Below are 20,466 nucleotides of genomic sequence, written 5' to 3'. Positions count from 1 at the left end.
TTCTCACCGTGGCGACTTTTCGTTGATGGTGTTGCTTCCCTGAAGGTCCGACAGCGGCGTTCGTGGACTCCTTCTGGTCACACCTGGTCACAGACAGACTTGTTGGCAACACATGACAAATAAAAACCCCACAGACGCACACGAAACAGACGGAAATCCTCCCCACACACCAGTGTTACGACAGAGCGCCTTCATAAGAAATGTACTGCAGATGATGTCATGTTGAGAAATCTGTTAAATTCAGATGTTAGTGTGGAAGTAGAGATAAACTTGAGTTTAGTCGAGAATTTTAGGCCTGTTAATTGATACTGTAACACTATTATTTTATCTACATAAGTCACTTTGATTGTGTGTACACAGTATTTACTCTAATCCTGTAGGAATGGAAGTCAATTTCTGCCAATGCATTTAAATAATGAGAAAGTGTTAAAATAAAGATGACTTTGTCAAAATAATTACTTTAACTTTAACCTTGAGTACGGTATTTTAAAATGACGACACACTTTAGTTGCTCCGCATCTGAAGGGTTCACTTTGCTTTTTTTAAATTTAGATTTGACCGCTGAAAAGTTTCTAATAATACCACAGAAGTAAATCACCATCAACTAAAATAGAGATTTTTAGATTGTTGTTGTTTTTTGGGTTTCTCATGATAAGGAATAACACCTGATGTCACATTGGCAGAAACAATCTTCCATCGCAGGTCACAGAGATGAGGAATCAAATCTAGCCTGTGTGTTAGCCTACTTCAGGTCTCGCACGACTAAACTGTACCGTTTTCTGTTTCATCACTCTGCTCACTCTCATCTGGAGCTGCGAGGTGGCACAAAACAAAAAGACAACAGAACACACCCATGTATGAAACCAGGAACTCTGAGAGAAGCTTGGGAGGGTCTGTGAGTGTGTGAGCACCTGTGAACCCATGTTAGTGACAACGATATTCACACTCGTGTTCATCCACCCCCTCATCTGTCCCCTAACACCACCACCACCAGCCTACGTGGGATTAGTGACAGTGATTACAGACATGCGTGGGCAAGCACATGCACCCTCCTGGCCAGCGGACAGGCGTGTCATCACTGCTTCCAACAACACAACCAGGCCTTCCATGCATGCTAGCTGCTGACTAACAGTGTTTTTAAGAAGATGGCTGAAGCTCTTGAATAAAGTCAAGACTGAGAACATGTGCATGTTAAGTGACACAGGAGGAGGTGAAGAGGGAGGCAAACAGAGCGAAGGCCAACAAGCATCTAGTCTAAGTCGAGCAAATAAGAGCTGTTCAATAAATGAAATCATTGTTATGGATCAACTCAATTTTGGCAGGTCTGACTGCATAGAAGCTGGTTGCAATTAGGTCAGTGATGCTGGTCGGCCTCGTGCCTACGATCTCCCCAACCCAGAACATAGGAGTGGATGTTAGTCGTCGTATTGGCAGCCTTACTGTGCTTCTCCTCTTTGCATCTCTGCAGGATCTCTAAGCTTCTCTGATGCACAGGGTGCTGCAGAAAGCTAAAACTATCCACACTTTTCAAATCTGCACAGGGAGCAGCGTCATCATGCCCTTGGAGAAGCAAAACACAGGAAAGAAGAAAGAAGAGAGGGAAAATACACAAAGGAAGGAGAAGAGAGGGGAAGAGAAGGAGACAGAAATGACAGATTAGACAGCGAAGAAGGACAGATGGAGAGATGCAGCTGTCTACTGTAGAAGATACCTGTGCAAGACTTCTGGAGAGAAAATGACTGACATTTCAAACTGGGGTTGGTGGCAGCAACAGGATGCGATCTTAGTTTTGTGTGTTGACGTTTAAAGTAATCCGCAATTATTCATAAAACAAACTGTCTGTATAGATGAAGGATTTCTAACACGTCACTTGTGAAACAGGCCAAGCTGTTTTCTGACACGATGATAAAACTTTGAATCTTGAAATGGGAGCTTCATTAGCTTTATACGCACAGCAGTGACGGATGAGGCACAACTTATCATGGATGATGGACATTTAAATGAAAGAAAAGAGACTAAATCACTAATGCATGACACGTATTGACTCTACTCTGCATGGTAATGGATTAGAGCACATTAATAAGAATCAGCTAATGTTAGCATTTTAGCAATGCTAATTGTTTGGCTACTTTACATCATACAAAAAAAAAGAGAAATGTGAAATTATTCCAAAATGCCAGCAAACATTACAGAGACATCCATACAAACTATAAACATGTCTGTCATCTTTATTTACTTGTGCTGAATGTGCACAGATGGAAAAGAGACTAACCTCCCATCAGGCTGTCTGATAAACAGGCTAAACCTTACATTGTTCATCTGAACATAATTCTTAATCTAGCTTCTAAGCCTCAGAGCTCACCAGTCTTCTTCTGCGTGTGTCTCTTCCCAGCCTCCCTGAAAGCCACCAGGGCCCTAAAGTAGGCTCGGAGGACCGCCCAGCGGAACATGGCAGACGGGTCGATGCCCATCAGCCCACAGATGAAGGCGTTCTTGCTGCTCTTTAGCAGCGCTACGATGTCTGGACGCATGTGGTCAGTGTTCTTCTCTCTGAAATCCTGAGTGAGAGGAGCTTAGCTTATTGTATTATTATTATTTATAGCTTTTTATTCGACACAATTTTCCAAAAAAATTAAATAAAATTACAGACTGGTGAATAAGGCACTGACCTTGACGCCATACTTGACTTTGCCAGCATAGTGTCGGATGATGAAGGCGGGTTCCATGACGGCAGGAAACTCGATGTAGCTGTTTCCTTCATGCTGCCGCTTGAATTTATCCAACAAGGTCTGATTGGTCGCTTGAGGGAAACTAGAAAATAGGAATAAAAATAGATGTGGAGAAGTGTGTTTTTTCTGTGTATCCTGCTGCTGCAGGATGACGCAATTTTAAATTCTATTCAGTTTTAACTTCCAGAGATTTCTAATTATGAATATTTCCTTCATGGGATACATGTGGAGCTTTTATCTCGTCAGGAGCTCAGTTCCAGTTCTGAGACTCAAATTCTGCAGAAACTCAGCAGCTTACTGGAAGTGGAGAGGGGGAGAGAAAGGCACCAGGGGGTTTGAAACTGGGGGAAACCTGAGCTACCAAAACAGCACCGCCACAGAGTTTCCAGAAGGGAGGCAATACTGTCTGTAAAAACAGCTGCAGCACAGTCACAAAGGCAAAAAGATTAAATTTGGGAGAAGTGGATGAAAACATGTAACACACCCCACTGTGGAGGAATGGAGATTGCTCTAACGTTTGTTATTACCCACTAAATTTGGGTTTCACCTTCCAGAGCAGAACCTGTGTGGCTGCTGCAAGTGTAACAGTCAGAACACAACAGTGTAAAATCAATCTTGCTTCACATACAAAATTCTGGATTGCTGACATTTTATTCCACAGAGAAAATCAATTTATGTGTATAGTAGGTAGGAGTCAGTACTGGTATATATTCTGACCCTGACTCAAGAGTTAAAGGATCTCGGGGGCTTGTTCACGAGTCGGGGAAAGATGGAGCAGACAGCCTCCGTGGTTATGTGGTGATTTACCGGTCAGTCTATAGTCAGGACACACTGGAGACACTGTCTCTCAGCTGGCCTGGGAGCGCCACAGAATACTCCCAGAAGAGCTGGAGTAAGTATTTGTGGTGAGGGAAGTCTGGGCATCATCGCTGAGACTGCTGCCTACGTGACCCGGATAAGCGGAAGATAACAAGATAATAAGTCCCTTGTTAATTGTGTGTAGAACCAACACAGGTGGCTGAAGTGCATGCGGCCACTAGGGGGCGCGATACTTTAAAACAATCAGCCAGTCAGTTCAGGGCTGGTGTTTCCTGTCTGTTGCCTCTGCAGAAGCCTTTCTGATTGTGCTCCAATGTGCTTTTACATCAGGACGTCAAAGACCACGACTAGTGAAACACACTCACTTGCACTCTTCATCCAGTAAGTGGAACAGCGCCGTGGGCTTCTTGCTGATGAGGTTAATGCAGCCCGTGTTGTCAATGTAGTCGATGTTGTGCCAGCTGATGCCCTCGGCCCTGTATTCCTCCTGCACAGACACAAACAGCTTGATTTCATCTTCAACTATCACAGGAAGGGCTTTTTGCTAACGTTTAGTTCACCAGATCTCATTTCAGCAGTCGCCTCTATGCTCAGGAACAAAAGAGTAACCACTCACTCTTAGCCCGGTCATTTCATGTAAAAATGGCCTCAACTGAAATGAACAAAACTGTAAAACAAATGAATTTGTTGACACATCCGGCCGAACTTGTGCGGCTTCGTTTGGGTCTAGTAATGAGGTGATTAGCTTCTCTCTTCATAAAAGTTCGGGTCTTGAGAAAGAGATTTAACTAACCAAGAACTTAATCCAGAGGAGGATTGATAAGAACAAGCGCTGCCATTCTTGTCTTTGGGGGACGAAAGGTCAAATGCTCCTTCCCCTTCACAGGCTGGAGCTCCACAAAGTAAATGTGTAACTATAAATGAAACTAACAGAAGCATGATGATATGATCATCAGGTGCTTCTACCACGACAATTGGAATGTTGGAGCTTATTCTCATACAATTTGTAGGTCTCTCAATGATTAAAAATTGTTTGTAGGATGTCTAAAATGGAAGATATTATACAGGATCTATAACCTTGAAAACCCAATGCAAAGTCACCAATGTTTTCAAAGCAAAATATACGGTTAGTTACCAAGCTGTAAGTATAAAGTTTGTTGGTTTGTTTCTGGCTGAGCAGAAGGACTGGAGGTCTCCAATAGAAAGATAAATCTGACAGATCAGCATCGTCTCAATCAGGAGTCTAAATGTCTGCATCAATAATTCAGTCCAACAAAACTCTGTGTGTGTGTGTGTGTGTGTGTGTGTGTGTGTGTGTGTGTGTGTGTGTGTGTGTGTGTGTGTGTCACAGGCTCTGGCAGAAGAGAAATTGAGATAATCCCAGTTCAAGTGTTCTAACTTCCCAACTTCACCCTGGATAAGCGTGCAGCCCCGGTGGCTCTGACAGTGACTCGCTGGTGGACGGATGAATGGAAATCTACTGTAACTGTAGACGGGGGCGTGAAGCTGGCCTCAGCGGAAATATGAAACACGCCGGCTCTTGGACAAACTATTCTGGCTGGATCAGTTTTAGAGGCGTTCGGGCCGCCTCGCTGGTGCTCATTGATTTTTCCGTACATTAGAGGACTCAAAGGTTAAATTTGACTCCATCACCTCAAACTTGTGCTTCTTTATCTGAGCCATCTCTGACTTCGACGGTCCCTGACTCTGAAAGTTTTTCAATTTGCTGAAAAACTCTTGAATATCTGAAAAAAAAAATCAATCCACTGAAGGAAGAAAAAAAGCCAACAGAAATCCATTTATCAAACTAGCGCTGCCTGAGATCCACCAGGAAGACTCGACACATTTTGTAGCTTTGTGAAGCTTAGAAAATGTCATTCTTCAGCATTTACAGAAGATCTGCTGGGGAACAAATCTGAGAAGCTCTTATCTGTACCACAATAATTCTGTCTCTCCCGTCACTTAAACCTCCGAAAACATTACCTTTGAAGCATCTCCCGCATAAATCTACCAGTTTATGGCGCAGCGATAAGACCGTGGCCTTTAAGAACAACTGCCTCTGCACTAAAGAGGAGGGCCCGACGCCGCGGCCCTTCAAGTTTCGACATAATTCGTGAAGCCAAAGAAAGCCCCTCAAACATGTTGGGACAAGCTGCTGATTCAGGCGATCTGAAGGCAAACACAATGTTTAACTTAGGGGCAAAGCTGCAAGAGCGAGACGCTAAAAAAGGCCTTTGAAGTTAAATCAGTTCACTTAAGTGAACATACGTACTACCTCAGCAGGGGCGGTCAAAGGAGGGGCAGTGGAGTCACAGGACGGCCGGCGTCTCCCCTGACATGGTTGCGTAATGCGATAAAGCATTCCTATATTGTTCCAGCGTCACTAATGTATGTGCTTACGGGATAAGAATCAGGCTTCTCCTTTGAAATGCTAAATGACTCCATCTACACGTCTGCAAAAACACCACATCAAAGACAAGTTTCAGTTTTCCAACCCTTGAAAATCATATTTATGAGAAAATAAATCACTATGTAACCCTAAAATGGCTTGGAAGTAATGTTAACTACGGGTCTGCAGTGGTCCGGGAGGAGGAGGAGGAGAAGGAGGAGGAGAACGACACCATAACAATTCACAATATTAATCCTTTTCCCATATTTGGATAATCTCCACTATATCTGGAATAACATCTGGGAGGCACCTTCACCTGAGTTGCTGTGCAGGATGAAAAAAGCCTCCCGTTATGCACGTTGCCACCTTGACCAGGTGACAACGTAGCTTTCTGTTTAGTGGCTGTGCTGTATGAGCTTTCTCAGACCATTCCAACAACCATAACACTTTGCTGAATCGGTCTGACCTGTTCCAGCTTGAAGATGTGCTGGTTGAAGTAGTGCTGCAGACGTTCGTTGGCAAAGTTGATGCAGAATTGTTCGAAGCTGTTGTTCTCGTAATCCTCAAAACCGAAAATGTCCAGAACTCCGATGGACAAGATCTGAAGCAGGGGAACAGAGGCATCACCAAGGAGCTACACATTCATTATGAGACATTACCTGGATGGTGAGGACCAACAACATATCCCTACTGCAATTACTCATCTAAAACAGCTCTCAAAATGGAACCATAAGCTTGATAACGTGGTTAAAAACATCCTGGCTGCATCATTCGTGATTAATCTGAACTTCAAACTCTGGTGTTGATTCCAGACCAAAAACCTGGACCTTCTGCAATTTGGTCAACTCAAAAAAAAATCCAATCCAAATCCAGTTTATTCTGTTCAACCCTGCGTGTGTGGACCCACCTTGGTGGTCTCCACCAGGTCCTTGACGTTGAGCAGAGCGTGGTTGATCCTGAAGACGATCCAGTCAAACAGAGCGCTGTACAGAGACTTGGCCATGGAGTCTCGCACCGTACCAGCCTGAAGAAGCAGAAACACAAATTCCTTTTCATCACTGGAAACACAGTTTCTCTTTTATGAGTCGAGAATGTCTCGTCCTCAGTGATGCGTACTGTGGAAAGATTTGACCTCGCTGCATTCATGCTCTCCAGAAACCAAACAAACAAGAAGTGTTCATTAGCTGATAAAATTCCTTCAAAACGAATAACAGAAATTTGCGCTATTTTAGCTCCACAAGACCAAATATGTCCTCCGTCCGTCGGGACAGATGTTATTTTAGGCTCTAATGACACATAAGCTTTTCATTAGTGGGAGGAAGTTGAATTTTAAACATGTTGGAGGAAACGGCCCCATAAGTGTTATAAAATGGAGAAGACGTATTACAGAAAGTCTCTGATTTCTTTGAGGTTGTATCGCATGTGATTTCGGTTGACAGGCAATGAGATTGTTGTGATTGTTGGAGCAATATTTACACAGAGACCACCCAGTCTGTTAACCAAACTATGGCTGTTTATTCCTATTAAAGGTCTTCTGAAGCTCTAACTGGCTGCTATGGGCTGTGGCCGTTGTGGCAGCGCGTATTTCCCATCATGGCATGGGAGACTTTGTATTAATTGCCCTAACTGGTTATGTGTGCAGCATCACAGCCCATGTTAGAGCCATGTTGCTCTTTTCCACTGACCGCAGCATGTTTGTTTTCAGACTCGGGGCCTGATCGCTGGAGAGGGACTCGAAATGTTTTCGCATCTCTCAAGAGAGACTTCAGAGCTCAGTGGAAGTGTGTTTGTACAGTAAGTGCGTTCATAAGCTGGGAGGGAGAGGAGGGAGGGGAGGAAGAGAAGGAAGAGGAGGACGGGACCCGGGAGTGGCGAGCTCTGTCCTGTGAACACAGCCGGGTCAAGAGCGAGACCATCCAGAAGCTGCTTTTGACTTGGCAAAATGGTCCTGGTTGCATAAAGGAGCGCAAACTTGAAATGATTTCAGTCTCTTTTTAGAGCTGAATCCAAAAGTTAAAATTCCACTAACTACTCTGAAAGTCTTGCAACTACTATATTTTAAAATACATCCTGCGTGTGGTAGTTTTTCCAACTCTACTTGAGGTGAAGATAAAGGATCACCTCAGACAGTTTGTAAGGAACAATCAGCTTCTCCCCGACTGTCACCGTCTTCCGCGTTGTCAGAGCTTCGAACAGCATCTCCTCTTTGACCTGAAGATGGCAGGAAAAACAGAATGAGTTTAACTATTTAAACTCCATTTTAGAGCCATTCACTGGTTTAAAAACTGGTCAGTTGATTTATTTAAAACAGTTTAAAGGATATGGGACAGCTCTGCACCAGCAGGCAGCTTATTAAAGTCATTTATTGTGATATATACATTGAAAACCCTCCGCATTTCACACAAAACATATAATTCTTGTATTGTTTTTGTTGTGTTTACATCTTTACCGTAGTCCACTATGTCTTTTTATGATCTGCTCAGCACAGATCGTCACAGCTCAGATCAGGTATTGTGCCCCACACGCGTGTGTCCGGCTTTATTTAAACACACATTCAGATAATGTGTGGGGCTTTTTTTCTATACCTCCAGCAATTCTGACACCACCGGCAGCTCCTCTGGGTTGCAGATGTCGATGGAGTCATCCCGGTAAGTCTTCCTCTTGTAGCGAATGTTGCCCAGGTGAAGGATGGCTGACAACAGCGAGAAGATCCTTAACGTGAAGGAGACGAGGAGTCAGCAGGAGCCATTTGTGGATATTTAGAAGCGCTTCACCAATGCCGCTGCATGTTGTGCAGGGATCTTCAGAGCAACTCACCGCTTCCGTGTGGCTGGAAGAAACCCCACCATCTCCATGGCCAGCTGAAGCCTCTCAAAGTCATGCTTTAGGTCTTCTCCCTCAACTGTGAAGCAGTCCTGCAAAACAGCAACAATCGGGTTACAACAGCTCGGTTCAGAAGCCAGAAACAACTAATAACAAGGCGCCGCGAAGCTGAGGAAGAATGGGTGACGACTGTTGACCAGCAACTTCATAAATGTTTACAGAGTTTCTGGCAAAAGTACTTAAAATAGTTTTAAAGTTTACTTTACAGCTATAACAAAGCAGCAGAGTGGACTGAAGCGAGGCTCAATCTCAAATAAGCTATCATTAAGAAGCTTTTAGCAGTGCACAGACGAGGACAGACGGATCCAGTAAAATGTGTGGAAGCCTGTCCAGGATGCTTCAGGAGACAGAAGGGAAGGAGGGTGAGCAGCAGCAGAAATGACTGCACTCTCATCATTACTGTTGTATGAACCCATGTCAACACAACAACATACTCTATCAAAAAATATGTTTTTTCCAGATGGAGCACCAGCGTTTGGTCTCCCACTCTCCTCAGTAATGTGAGGTCTGCTCGCTCCACTCCGGCTGCCATAATTATCACATACCGAGACCTCAAAAAGGCAAACACAGAAGAGGAGCCTCACACTTACACCAACACGCCTCTTCCTCTCTACGCTTCACAAACTCACACTCAACCATCCGTCTCCCACCATAGCGAGGAAATCGACATTTATTTACAAAAAGTCGCACTCTAGATCTTTTTCCAGTGAAAACAATCTGTCAGTGTAGTCGGAACCAGCACGCATGTAATCACTGTAACACATCAGTTTTAGATATTTAGTTTTTTTCAGACATGTGATGATATCTTTTTGTGCAAAACCAAGAAAAACATCTGTTTTTTGTTTTTTTAAACCTTCCTGATTCAGGCCACCGCTGCAAGACGTCATCTCATAATGACACAACAGGCTGTGGGAGTTCATTAAAACTTAATTTCAGACGGCGGTAAAAGCTGTAGTAAAGTAGAAAAACAAGGTAAGATGGGCAATGCTGCAAATAATATAGAAGCAAAAGAGTCAGAAGATAATCCCAGAGACAGTATTTGATCATTGGCATCATGAATCAAATTTGGCCTGTGATTTTGGTGACACTGGCCACTTTTTTTGTCCACTGAAGTGTCATTTACTTGACACAGCATTCCCTGTCTGCCCCACTGACCACTGAACATGCCAACAAAAACTCAGCGAAGGAGCCTGAGGGAAAGCAAACAGATAAAAAGGACACAAACTAAAGCGATCCAGGAAACACTGGAAAAAACAAACAAACTCAGAAGCACCAGAGGGGGGCAGAGACAGGAGGGGGTGTGGCTGCAGGTTGCTCGGGTGACTGGAAACGTAGATGACGGGCACAGACGCACGGACACAGCTGAAGCACAGATACTGACCGGTTCGCTCTCACAGTAACTGTCCCAGTGCAGTTGGCGGCTCGGCTTTGTCATCTGGAAATGTTGAAGCAGAGTTTACAGAAGGGGCGAGAAAGACGGAGCCGCTGACGGCTCGCACGCTTCACATTTACACTCGTGCTCGGGAGCAACTAATGGGCTGTTACGTTGCAGAGAGAGCGGTTAGATTAAAGATGAACAATCACAGAGAGGCAGAAAAGCTGTGGCGGGCAGTTAGAGCCTTTAGAACGGGGAGAAAAGAAGAGCTGAAGAATGCGTGCACATTTAGCGTCTGAATGCTAAAAAAATGCCTTGAGAGATTCTCCATGATTGATTTCCAACAGGAAATCCCAGATTTACAGTAATGTTAAAACAAATGAACCTGCTCCAGCGATGAAAGCTTCCAGCCTTCTGTTTTACATTAAAGTGGCCACAGCTTTGCCTGAAATTCCAGCCTGAGCAGGAACGAACGGCAGAGGTGTTAGAAAATGACATTTGTAATCAGTTACCACATGATTCTGTTAACTCTATCAGTGTCTGTATGAGCCTTCTGGACAGTTTTAAACCTCCCCCCTCAGCGTCAGGCGGGGTTAAGATTAGCGATTTATCACTAACAGATTTCATATCATCTTAAAGTGGCTGTAGATTAAGAGGAGGAGTGCAACAATCAGAAAACTATCCTGAGCACAGCAGAGTGGAAGCACACCTCAGGCAGTGTCTTACGTGAACATTGAGGACGTTTAAAAAAATAAATAAATAAATAAAAACAACTCCGACAGGTTTACGACAACATCCACATTCCAAACTTGTGTTTATCAAAACTTTGTTGCAGTTTTTATGAGAAACCAGTTCCATCATCTACAGTGCTGGTTTGTCAGTGGTGGTGTGCACGTGAGGGAGAGTGTCAGTGATGGTGACAGCCTGACATAAAGAGGAGAAAACAGCTCAGCAGGTGTTGAACATGTGGAATGCGTTGCCTCCTTGTCCTAAATTTCCTCTTTTTTCTGTCTGCAGAGACGCAGTCAGTTAATGAGGGTGTACGGCACAAACTTTAAAAATAAACATGCCACATCCGGGTGGGATCTCTGGTTGTTATCCCGTCTCTGTCCCACCTGACTGAGGTAATGGTATTCTTCAGGCTTCTTGAGGTGAAAGGCTTTTCGCTCCTCTTCACTCGCTCCTGCCAGCAGGTAGTAAAACACGTGGTAGTTTCTGAAAAAACAAACGTCAAAAGAATTTCTCAACAAATGAAGACACGCAGTTTTCATTTGAGTGACTTTTTTGAGTTAAGAGAGCACAAACACGGGGAGAAGGTCATGGTAAGCAAAGAAAAGCTTGAAATAAATAGGCCCCGAGCCCAGGAGTCAGCTACAAATTTGAGTATCAAGGCTAAATATAAACGTTAACATATTTTTATATGTTTTATACGGTGTGTATTTGCTCACTTTTATTTTTGGACACGTTACGACACTAATAGAGAGATGAAAGAGTAAAATTAAAGGTTCCGCATCTGCATTGGCAAGATGATTAATGGCGATAATGATGATGAGGCTCAAATTAGGCTCATGATGGCTACAAAGACAGTAGAAACAGTGAAATTCCAAAAACATGTGTCTGAACATTATTTAAGATCTGTATTCCGACTGTTGCAGAGTTTTACCCCAACAACTGACATATATTTCTTGGTTGTGCTTATTTTTGAAGGTTTAAAGTTTGATTTTCCCCTGAAGTTTTAGCCTCCTGCTCTTTCCTGAAACATTTCTCTGTTATTTGGTTGTGTCTTGTGTACAATTTAATGTCATTATTTCCCCCCATTCCATGTTAACACTTATGAAAATCAGAGCTTGATTTTTAAGTCTATTGTTGCAAAATACCATGACTTTTTGCTCCAGGTCAGTCACAGCTTGTTGATGTCAAACACAGTTTAATTTTACAAAGTTCTGATGTGATTTTCTCCAAAAGTTGCCATCAACCACACCCTAAGGTATTTGTGACATCAGCAAAAAAAAAGACATTTTTATATCTTTATATCTTTATGTATTATCATGTTTATTGATTGCAATACCTGCATTAGATAAACTGCCACAAATTTAACTTAATGAGCAGTGATTACCCTAAATGGTGAGCATGTTACCATGGCAACAGACTCAATATCATCTTGCTGCAAATGTGATTTAGCAAAAGCACGATGTCACTGTCCATACTGTTGGTTGGGCAGCAAAATTGTGTTGATTTAGAATTAAAAGACAGGAGTCAGAGTCAAAATGCTGGCAGGAAGTGAGGGATGTGATCCAACCAAAGAAGGCGTCACGCCCAAGTTTGGTGCGGAAGCAAATGTCTGCGTATTACTGAAGTCTAAAAGTTCTTCTGGACCACTTTGGAAATGTGGCTGCGACAAACTCATGAGAGGAATCCTGATGCTAGTTTGGGTGTGTGATGCTGTGTGGTTGTGAACATGGAGGCATTACGCTGCAGCGCAAAGGTTAAAGGTCAAACCTGTGCAGCAGCTGTGAGAGCAAAGCCCCACAACACACAGACACACACAGATACACACCCAGATGATTTTATGGCCCTGGAGTCAGCAATTCATCTCAATAAGAGGTGAGGAACTGAGGAGGCCCACTGTGAGCCCCCCATGACGAGGATAACCCTCCCCAGACCGTCCCAGCTGGTCCAGCACATTAGTGTCAGGCCCACTTAGAGCTACTCACTTCATGGACCAGAAGAAAGCAAACCCAAACAAGCTCCCTGATGCTACACTTGTCACGGAGAGAGAAAAGTTTGAATCTAGGCAACAGAAGTCATTAATACAGACGCTTACATGAGTGCTATTATCTTGTTTATGCATCCGTACGTCAACTTGCACAGCACCACCACAGGACCGAAGCATCTTTTTACATCTCTTATCGTGCTTCTCTCACCTCTCATTGTGCTCCTGATAGACCAGCCTCGACTTTTCCAGGAGATATTTCTCCACATACGCTCTAGAAATCAACAGAAGGGTTTGAATAGATTTTCTCTCAATAGATGAATGAAAGTGCTGCTTGCTTACCCTCTCACAGTGCCGCTCTCCTGGTAGTTCACCTGAATGAATTTGCCAAAGCGACTGGAGTTGTTGTTGTGGGCGTCTTGGCATTCCCAAATGCCTGCAGGAAACCAGGAAGATGTGCAATGGTGAAAACAGACAACCAGTTCGAAGAAGACATAAAGAAGTGGTTGGTGTCAGACATCTGAGGTCAGGTTTGAGGTGACTTTTCCCCTCACTCCAACACAGATTAATAATGTTTTTTTTACAACGGAGCAGCGTCTGGGGCCATCAGGTCTAATGGAAAAGAATAAATCTGGCTTAGTAATGAGATCCATGTGGCCACGCGGAACATTTGTAGTGGTTGTGTTTTAATAAAACGGTCCAGCACTTCCCCTTGCAGCTCTGTTTATGTTGCACGGCTGCCTGAAGGGGAAATCTTTTTCTCTTCTCTTTTCTTCTGCCGTATATAAACCCTGAGGTCATCTCTTGCTCCACCGCAAGTAAACAAATTCCTCACTGGAAAAACTGAGAGCCGCCACAAGCCCGACGCCCGAGGTACGCCCGCCGTTCTCTAGGCAGGCAACAGGTGACACATTTAATTTTAACTGGATCTTTTGCAGTGGGCTGTGATTGGTGGGTAAAAATACAACAAAGGAAGTCAGAGGATTAAATGTAATGTCTTCTCTTTTGATAAACATTCCTGGATGAGCAAATGGACCAGTCACGGTTTCAGTGGGGACGTACGGGAACATATAAGCCAAAGGTCAAAACCTCCATGTGAATCAGACGTTTCCCATATAGTTTCAGTGATCTCTGTCCCATAGAAACTGTCGGGCGAACCGGAAACACACAGTGTTCTTTGATGCTTCTTATTACCACCTTTCGCCCTCTAAAGGATTCATGTTGCTCGAACGTTGAAGATGAAGAGATTAAACGCATCAGCTGGGGGTCCAACTTATTTTACTTATTTATCATATTTTATTATCTTTAAGTCCATCCACAAACCACACAAGTAAAAACCTAGAACAAGTTTATATTCCAAGAGCTGCATGATTCGATATTCCCAGAGGAGATGGTGTTCCCTTTTATACCCTTTGAACCGGCTAACCTGCCTGGTTCAGGAACAATGGGTCGAACAAGGACAGGCTCCCATCCACCAGTGCTTAAGAAAGTACTTCCTGGATGGAAAACTAATAAAACCCAAGCATGCATAAACAAAGCATCTGCAGACAGGATGATTATTGATTATTATGAACACTGACTGACATTAAGTGCAGCTGGAAGCAACATGCAGATGTTTCATTTGTGCCTGGAGTTTCTCCAGATTCATCTGCAAGATTTAAGGGGAAGTTTTTACAGTTACACTTTGTATCCGAGCCGCACACTGAGAAAAAAGGGTTGTAAAATTTGAGTGCTTGAGCAGACTGGGTTTCTCCCGAAAAATGAGGTAAACCAACAGAAAATATAGCATAATTGTAAAATAAATAAATAAAAAAGTTACTATAGAAATTGAGCAAATTAAAACCTTCCTCTCTTTCTAATAAGACCAGATAAAGTAAAAATAAAACTTGACTTTTTTAGCTATAAAGGATGGTTTCAAAAGCAGAACATAAATGAAATTTAGCAGCAAGATACATCTTTTCCAGCTAGCATGCTAGTTATGCCTCTGACTTTGTGGGAAAGAGGAGGAAATCACTCAGAAAAATGTGGTCAGCACACACGGTGCCCAGAAAACCAAGATCAGGCCAAATTCCTGGATATTTTCAATAAGTCGGTGCAGATTTCTGGAGAAGTCCCGTCCAGCCCTTATCTATAGCATCGTTTCAGTAGACAAAAACACCCAACCCGATCGGACCAGTTTTGCACTCGTGCTCTTGAACCGTTTCATTCTAATCCTTCCCCCAACTTTTCACACAAACTACAACAATGCAGATTTTGTTCTGGCCTCCTGTCCTTTGGGATCCGTCAGAGATTATTCTGGGGAAAAATAAAAGCCAAAAACCTCATGAAAACAGGGTGTGTTGAGGTAAAGAAAAAGGCACAAATTTCTCACAGAATTCTGACTCGCGGCGGGTCTTTTCCCTGCTTTGAAAGGACAGCGGAGCTTAAACTGTTTGCACAGGCCGATTCGCACCACTTGAGTTACTGTAGTAGGTCGACAATATTATTCTTGGCTTGGGACGACAGACTGAGCCAAAGGCAGGCCAATGACAGACTTGAGACGGTGCCAGCGTGTTCGGGGTGTCGTGTGTCCATCTCCTGGCTCGGTCAAAGTCATCCAGAGCAGCGCAGGAGGACAGGCTGACCCGTGGTGCTGCCTGTGTTACGCCAACCAGTGCAGGGTGGCGTGGAAGGTGGGGCGAGCATTTATCTATAACTTTCATTTCAGCTGCAGGGATTAAAACGGGATATTTGCAGTAGTGTCGCGGGTCCAGGTTGCATAACAGGGGCCAATTAATTTATTCGGTCGGCTCAATCCCATCTTCATTTATGAGGAGGACTAACAGTTGAAGAAAACCAGGAAATCCCTCTGCAGTGTTTCGGATGGATGAAGAGGTCACGCTTGGTGCGGACAAAAGGCTGCCTGATTTAACTTACAAAGACATCAGCATTTTGTGACTCATTAATTGCTTTTGGGGGGGTTACGAATGAATTTCCATGCCGGGGTGAGTGAAGAGGTCACGTGACAGCACGGTCCCACACAGCACAGAGAAACGCTTTGTCTGAATCTGAATGTTACCCCAGCCAAACGGGCCATGAGATGAGAGCAGCATTCCTCTGCCTTCAGGAAAAGTGTCACCAGATTTTTAGCATTCCTTCTCGGACAGTAGCTCCGGTGTGACTCAAAGCAGCACTGCTCACACAACCTTTGTAGATTCATATCCTCCATGGTGCTGCGCAGCATGTGGTCAGGATGTAAACAATGGCGCTAAGGAGCCGGCTCAACATGTGTCATGCTTATGTCACAGTGTGTGTGGGCAGATAAGGTTCTCCGGGGGCTCATTTGTAACCATGGCGCTGAGATTTCACACCTCGGGTCAGACTGGCCAGGGTGGACTGTGGTCAGTGTGGTGCTTTAAGCTTTTTTCCAGCAAAATGCATAGGATGTGGGTTCTGGCAGAGGCTGCTGCTCTCAAAACGGAGCTCCTAACAACTGTCACTGTCAAACAAATAGCAGGTTTTTCCTCAACCACATGAAAGGAACAGAGGAGTGGGCAGGTTTTTATCTAATGACCCAAATATATGGTGGTGAAAGTCTACAGCTGCGGAGAAAGAAAAAATAAATCATTGGAAAAATGCTTGCTAACATTCAATTTAATCTCAATGGCTCCAGCTCACATTCAAATGCCATGAAGTTATGTTTTAACGATATTGGGAAGGTTCCCCTCTTAAACCAACTATAAAGTGGGAGAATTTGGAGAAACAATGAGAAAGAAAAGCCTAATTTATTAAAAGCAGCGACCTTTTAATCAGTCGAGCATTTGGCTGGCTCAGAAAGTCCTGCTGGGTTCGTCAGAAGGAAGCGAGCATTAGTCACAGGGACAGAGATGAAAGAGACGGCTCATAGAAAAATAATTCCAGGACTGCTCAGCAATCGTACACATCTCATATCAAGTAAACCGCTGCGGAATACAGAACACGCAAGGGACGAAAACCAGCATTCCTGAGCTCCAGGCCCAACTGAAATAATCCAAAACTTAGCAAAGCTTTTCCCATGGTGCTCAGCAAACGGCGGACCTGTGCGTGAATCCTGAAAGAAGACAGCGTTCTTGTCCTCAGGCTGCGAAGACGTTCCCCATCGCTCTGCAGTGTAAAAAACCGAGGCTATATTATCCAGGAAATTGTTGGGAAAGGGCAACAACAATAAAGCATTTATTACAGGATGAGGCCGGCAGAATGAATCCCTTTCCCATGCTGACTGATAAAGATCTAAAACGTACAGAAATACTTGAACTAATCTGATCACAAGATCTCCTAAAGAGGACAGGGCATGGTTATTGCTGTGAGCCGCAGCATCCAGTGCTTGCTCAAAATCTGAGGACAGGCAACACACACGAAAGGCTTATTTGTTGTTAGAGTTTAGCACCAGAATCCCAGAGGCCAGGGGCACAGAGACGCTCTCAAAATGCTGGGAAACCAGCGGAAAACACCAGGAAAAGACGCGCCTGTCTCCCCGGTTTCTGATGGCAGCCGAGGAATCAGACGCGATCGACCTTCTTGAGGAAACAGCCACAAAGACTCGTCTCAGCCCTGGCGACCGTCAACATGTTTACTTGTTTTCTGTACGGGTGAGTCAGCAGCCGTCCCTCCACTCGGTAGTCAACTTCCTCTGGCTGGAATCTGGAATCTGGTCCCCGCCCCTCCCCGAGTTCATGCGAGCTTCATCGTCACAAATTCGAAATACGTGAACTTGAATTCAGACGTGTGACACGTCATCAGTCGCTGCCCAGGTACTGTTCCAGTCCTAGTACGCAAACTACCAAGTACCCTCTAAGGTTCCTGGATGTGTACTTGCTCCGCCCACTTTATCGGACGTGACCTTTGTGGACTTGGGACAGCTGGTTATCCCACATCGGACTCGGCAGATATTCAACCTTTCAAATAACGTAAAGCGTGAACAGATGTGGACTTCTGCGTCATTCCCAGCATGGAAAGTGAACGCCTCACCAGGCTTGTAGAAGAAAGGGGATAGCTTTAAAAAGTGGTTCATAATGACCGAGAGGTAATTTCCTGCTTGAAATGTAAAATTGGATTATTACTATTATGACGGTGATTCACACTTATTGTCGCTATGGAGGCGTGATTTATGTCACTTCTAGTTTGATCCAGTCCTCAGAGGAGAAGCCCTTTCCTCTGAAGCACCCAGAACTCTGGCGTCGTGGGGCTCAAGTCAGTCGAAAACACTGGCATAAAAATTGAAATGAATCTAAAACCAGCCATCAGATGCAACATGTCTGGAAAACTGCTTCCAGCCTCCAGAACAAAAACAGATCAGCCTCTTTCCGACATTAAAGAGATCCTAAAATCAACGTTATGAGGGAGGTTTCTGGTGGAAGTGGAAAACTGAGGGTTTGCAAGCGAGGCCTCCTGCTTCCCTGGGAGGCACCGCTGTCACACAGAATTTACTGCATTTCAAACACTGTCAAGATGCCTTTGACACAATGTCATTCCTCACACTGGCACACAAGTCCACCTCTGTTCTTCCCTCAATCCTCATTATTTCTGTTCTTTCTGCCATGTGATCGTTTCAAAGAGAAAAGAAAACCGTGTTCTCGCTTGAACTTCTGACCTGGTGTTATATAAAGAGAGGTTAATGTGGGCCGATGTGGGAAATGATTCCTTCAAAGTGTTTCAGGGGTTTTAACTCCTGACGTTAAGATACTGTAGAATTGATCATGGGACGAGAAATTCCAGCTGGTGATTTCAGTTTTCCTTGATGTCCAACTGTGTATTTTTAGTGCTACTGCTGCTGGGTGTTTTATTTTGAAACAGGAAGTTCCTGTCCGCTCCGAATCTCCCCGGCGTAAATCCAGTCATAAATAGAGCTGTTCCATATTCCCTGCGCAGCGCCGATCCGCTCCTGGGACCCACCCAGCACTCACCGCGGTGCTCCTGGTGGAAACACAAACATGGAGCAGGACGTCCGTGGGTTCGCTCCGACCGCCACGGCCGAGCTGTCCCGCAAGTGCTGCAAGTGGAATTTTGGGCAACAGAAACGGCTTTATAATTAAAAACAAATGAAAGCAATACACTCGCCGGTGCTATAAATTATGTGTCTGAGTTTTAAAAGAAAAATCAATATTAAAGGAATTAAAGAATTAGAAATGGTTTCACCCCAACCCCTCACCATAGATTAGCCCCTCAGCTATATACAGAGGTTAAAGGTCAATACAACCATGACCAAATCTGACCCAACGTTCCAACAGTTCCACCAACTTTCCGTGGATGTCACCCGATGTCTGATACTCATTAAATGCCGTCATTCCTTCCATGGCTGTTCAGCCTCAGCTTAATTCTCTGAGTCACCCTTCTGACATATGGACACACAAGACCCAATTGTGGAGCCAAATATCGCTGCGCCCACGACAACAGCAGGTTACACCAGGCGCTGGGGGGGTTTCACCATACTAATGAGGACACGGATTTCAGGGCAAAGAACTGGTAAAAATGATTCATGTTGGCATTTAGCTGTAGTTTCTTTACTTGCACCCTGACCAGCTGGTGTCAGCCAGGATCAACTGAGCTGGCAGCTACCCCCCCCCCCCCCCCCCCCACACCACACACACACACACACACACACCTGAATCTCTGCCAGGACAATGCGGCACTACAGATCTGGCTGTGGCCTCACCAACAGCTTTTTCCATACATCAGATTAGATGTTAATATTTTACAGGAATCTGGTTTGAATCAAAAGAAATGAGAGTTAAAATCCTGATTTCATAAAAACAGGCTCTTTTATTTGTGGTAAGACATAAATGAATGTTATCCAAACGCGACGCACTAACAGTGAAACAAAGGAGGCTTTTCATCTGCTTTTCTTGAGGGAGATCAAGTATTGGGCTTCAAAAAAAGAACTTGGGGCTGTTGCTTGAAACCACCTAATCACTGATGATGTAAGATATTTCCAAACAAAATCCATTTGGAGGCCGCAGCCTCACACCCATGCCGTCATCACTCAAAATATTTATTTTAAAGTCTGGCTGGGGATCAAGTCAGGTTCAAGCGGCGATATGGAAGAGGACGATTTCTATGGGAGTGAGTCCGCCGGCCAGTTTTTATTGCTCGCTGCATTGTTTGATCTGTAAATGATGCAAACCCAGGAACAGAGCCCACACCGCCGTCACGCGCTGACCTCACCGCTGCTGCTCTTGTGAAAGGACAGAATGACATTTTCCGCCCAGGCTTTCTGATCCCATTACTGAAAAGTGTTTGGATCTGCAGCAGCGACCAGACTCAACGTGTAATCTTGAAATCAGGCCGTTTGTGCAGTCGTGTCTCACCCCAACAGACTGGCACTGAGCTGCAGCAACTGCATAGAAAATACGAGCGCAGCTTAGTTACTTAAAACGAACTCCTAAGAGACTCTATATTTACATTAAATAACAGCCTCGGCCGGCATTTGTTGGCATTCCAATCAGTGCTGAGCGTTGATGATGACGGAGAGGTGAGTGACCAAAGGTGGTTTACCTCCCTGTGAGGGAGGTGTTTGACAAGTGCTGAGTAAATGTGCTCAGCC

At 44.3% G+C, this 20,466-nt stretch overlaps 1 protein-coding gene across 1 annotated transcript in view; it reads right to left on the bottom strand.

Annotated features, from left to right (window-relative positions):
* Positions 1-20,466, bottom strand: part of myo9aa (myosin IXAa) — a 56,834-nt gene that overhangs the window by 14,759 nt on the left and 21,609 nt on the right. Inside the window, 16 exon segments of the mRNA XM_057013055.1 lie at positions 8-83; positions 774-812; positions 1,441-1,560; positions 2,363-2,558; positions 2,670-2,811; positions 3,914-4,035; positions 6,404-6,538; positions 6,845-6,961; positions 8,059-8,148; positions 8,523-8,649; positions 8,755-8,852; positions 10,202-10,255; positions 11,311-11,410; positions 13,120-13,182; positions 13,251-13,323; positions 13,326-13,344. Of these exon segments, the coding sequence (XP_056869035.1) occupies positions 8-83; positions 774-812; positions 1,441-1,560; positions 2,363-2,558; positions 2,670-2,811; positions 3,914-4,035; positions 6,404-6,538; positions 6,845-6,961; positions 8,059-8,148; positions 8,523-8,649; positions 8,755-8,852; positions 10,202-10,255; positions 11,311-11,410; positions 13,120-13,182; positions 13,251-13,323; positions 13,326-13,344 (1,571 nt within the window).

The sequence above is a fragment of the Takifugu flavidus genome, chromosome 2, assembly GCF_003711565.1.
Source record: "Takifugu flavidus isolate HTHZ2018 chromosome 2, ASM371156v2, whole genome shotgun sequence".
In the NCBI taxonomy this organism is placed as follows: domain Eukaryota; kingdom Metazoa; phylum Chordata; class Actinopteri; order Tetraodontiformes; family Tetraodontidae; genus Takifugu; species Takifugu flavidus.
This window is presented reverse-complemented; position numbering and strand designations above follow the sequence as displayed.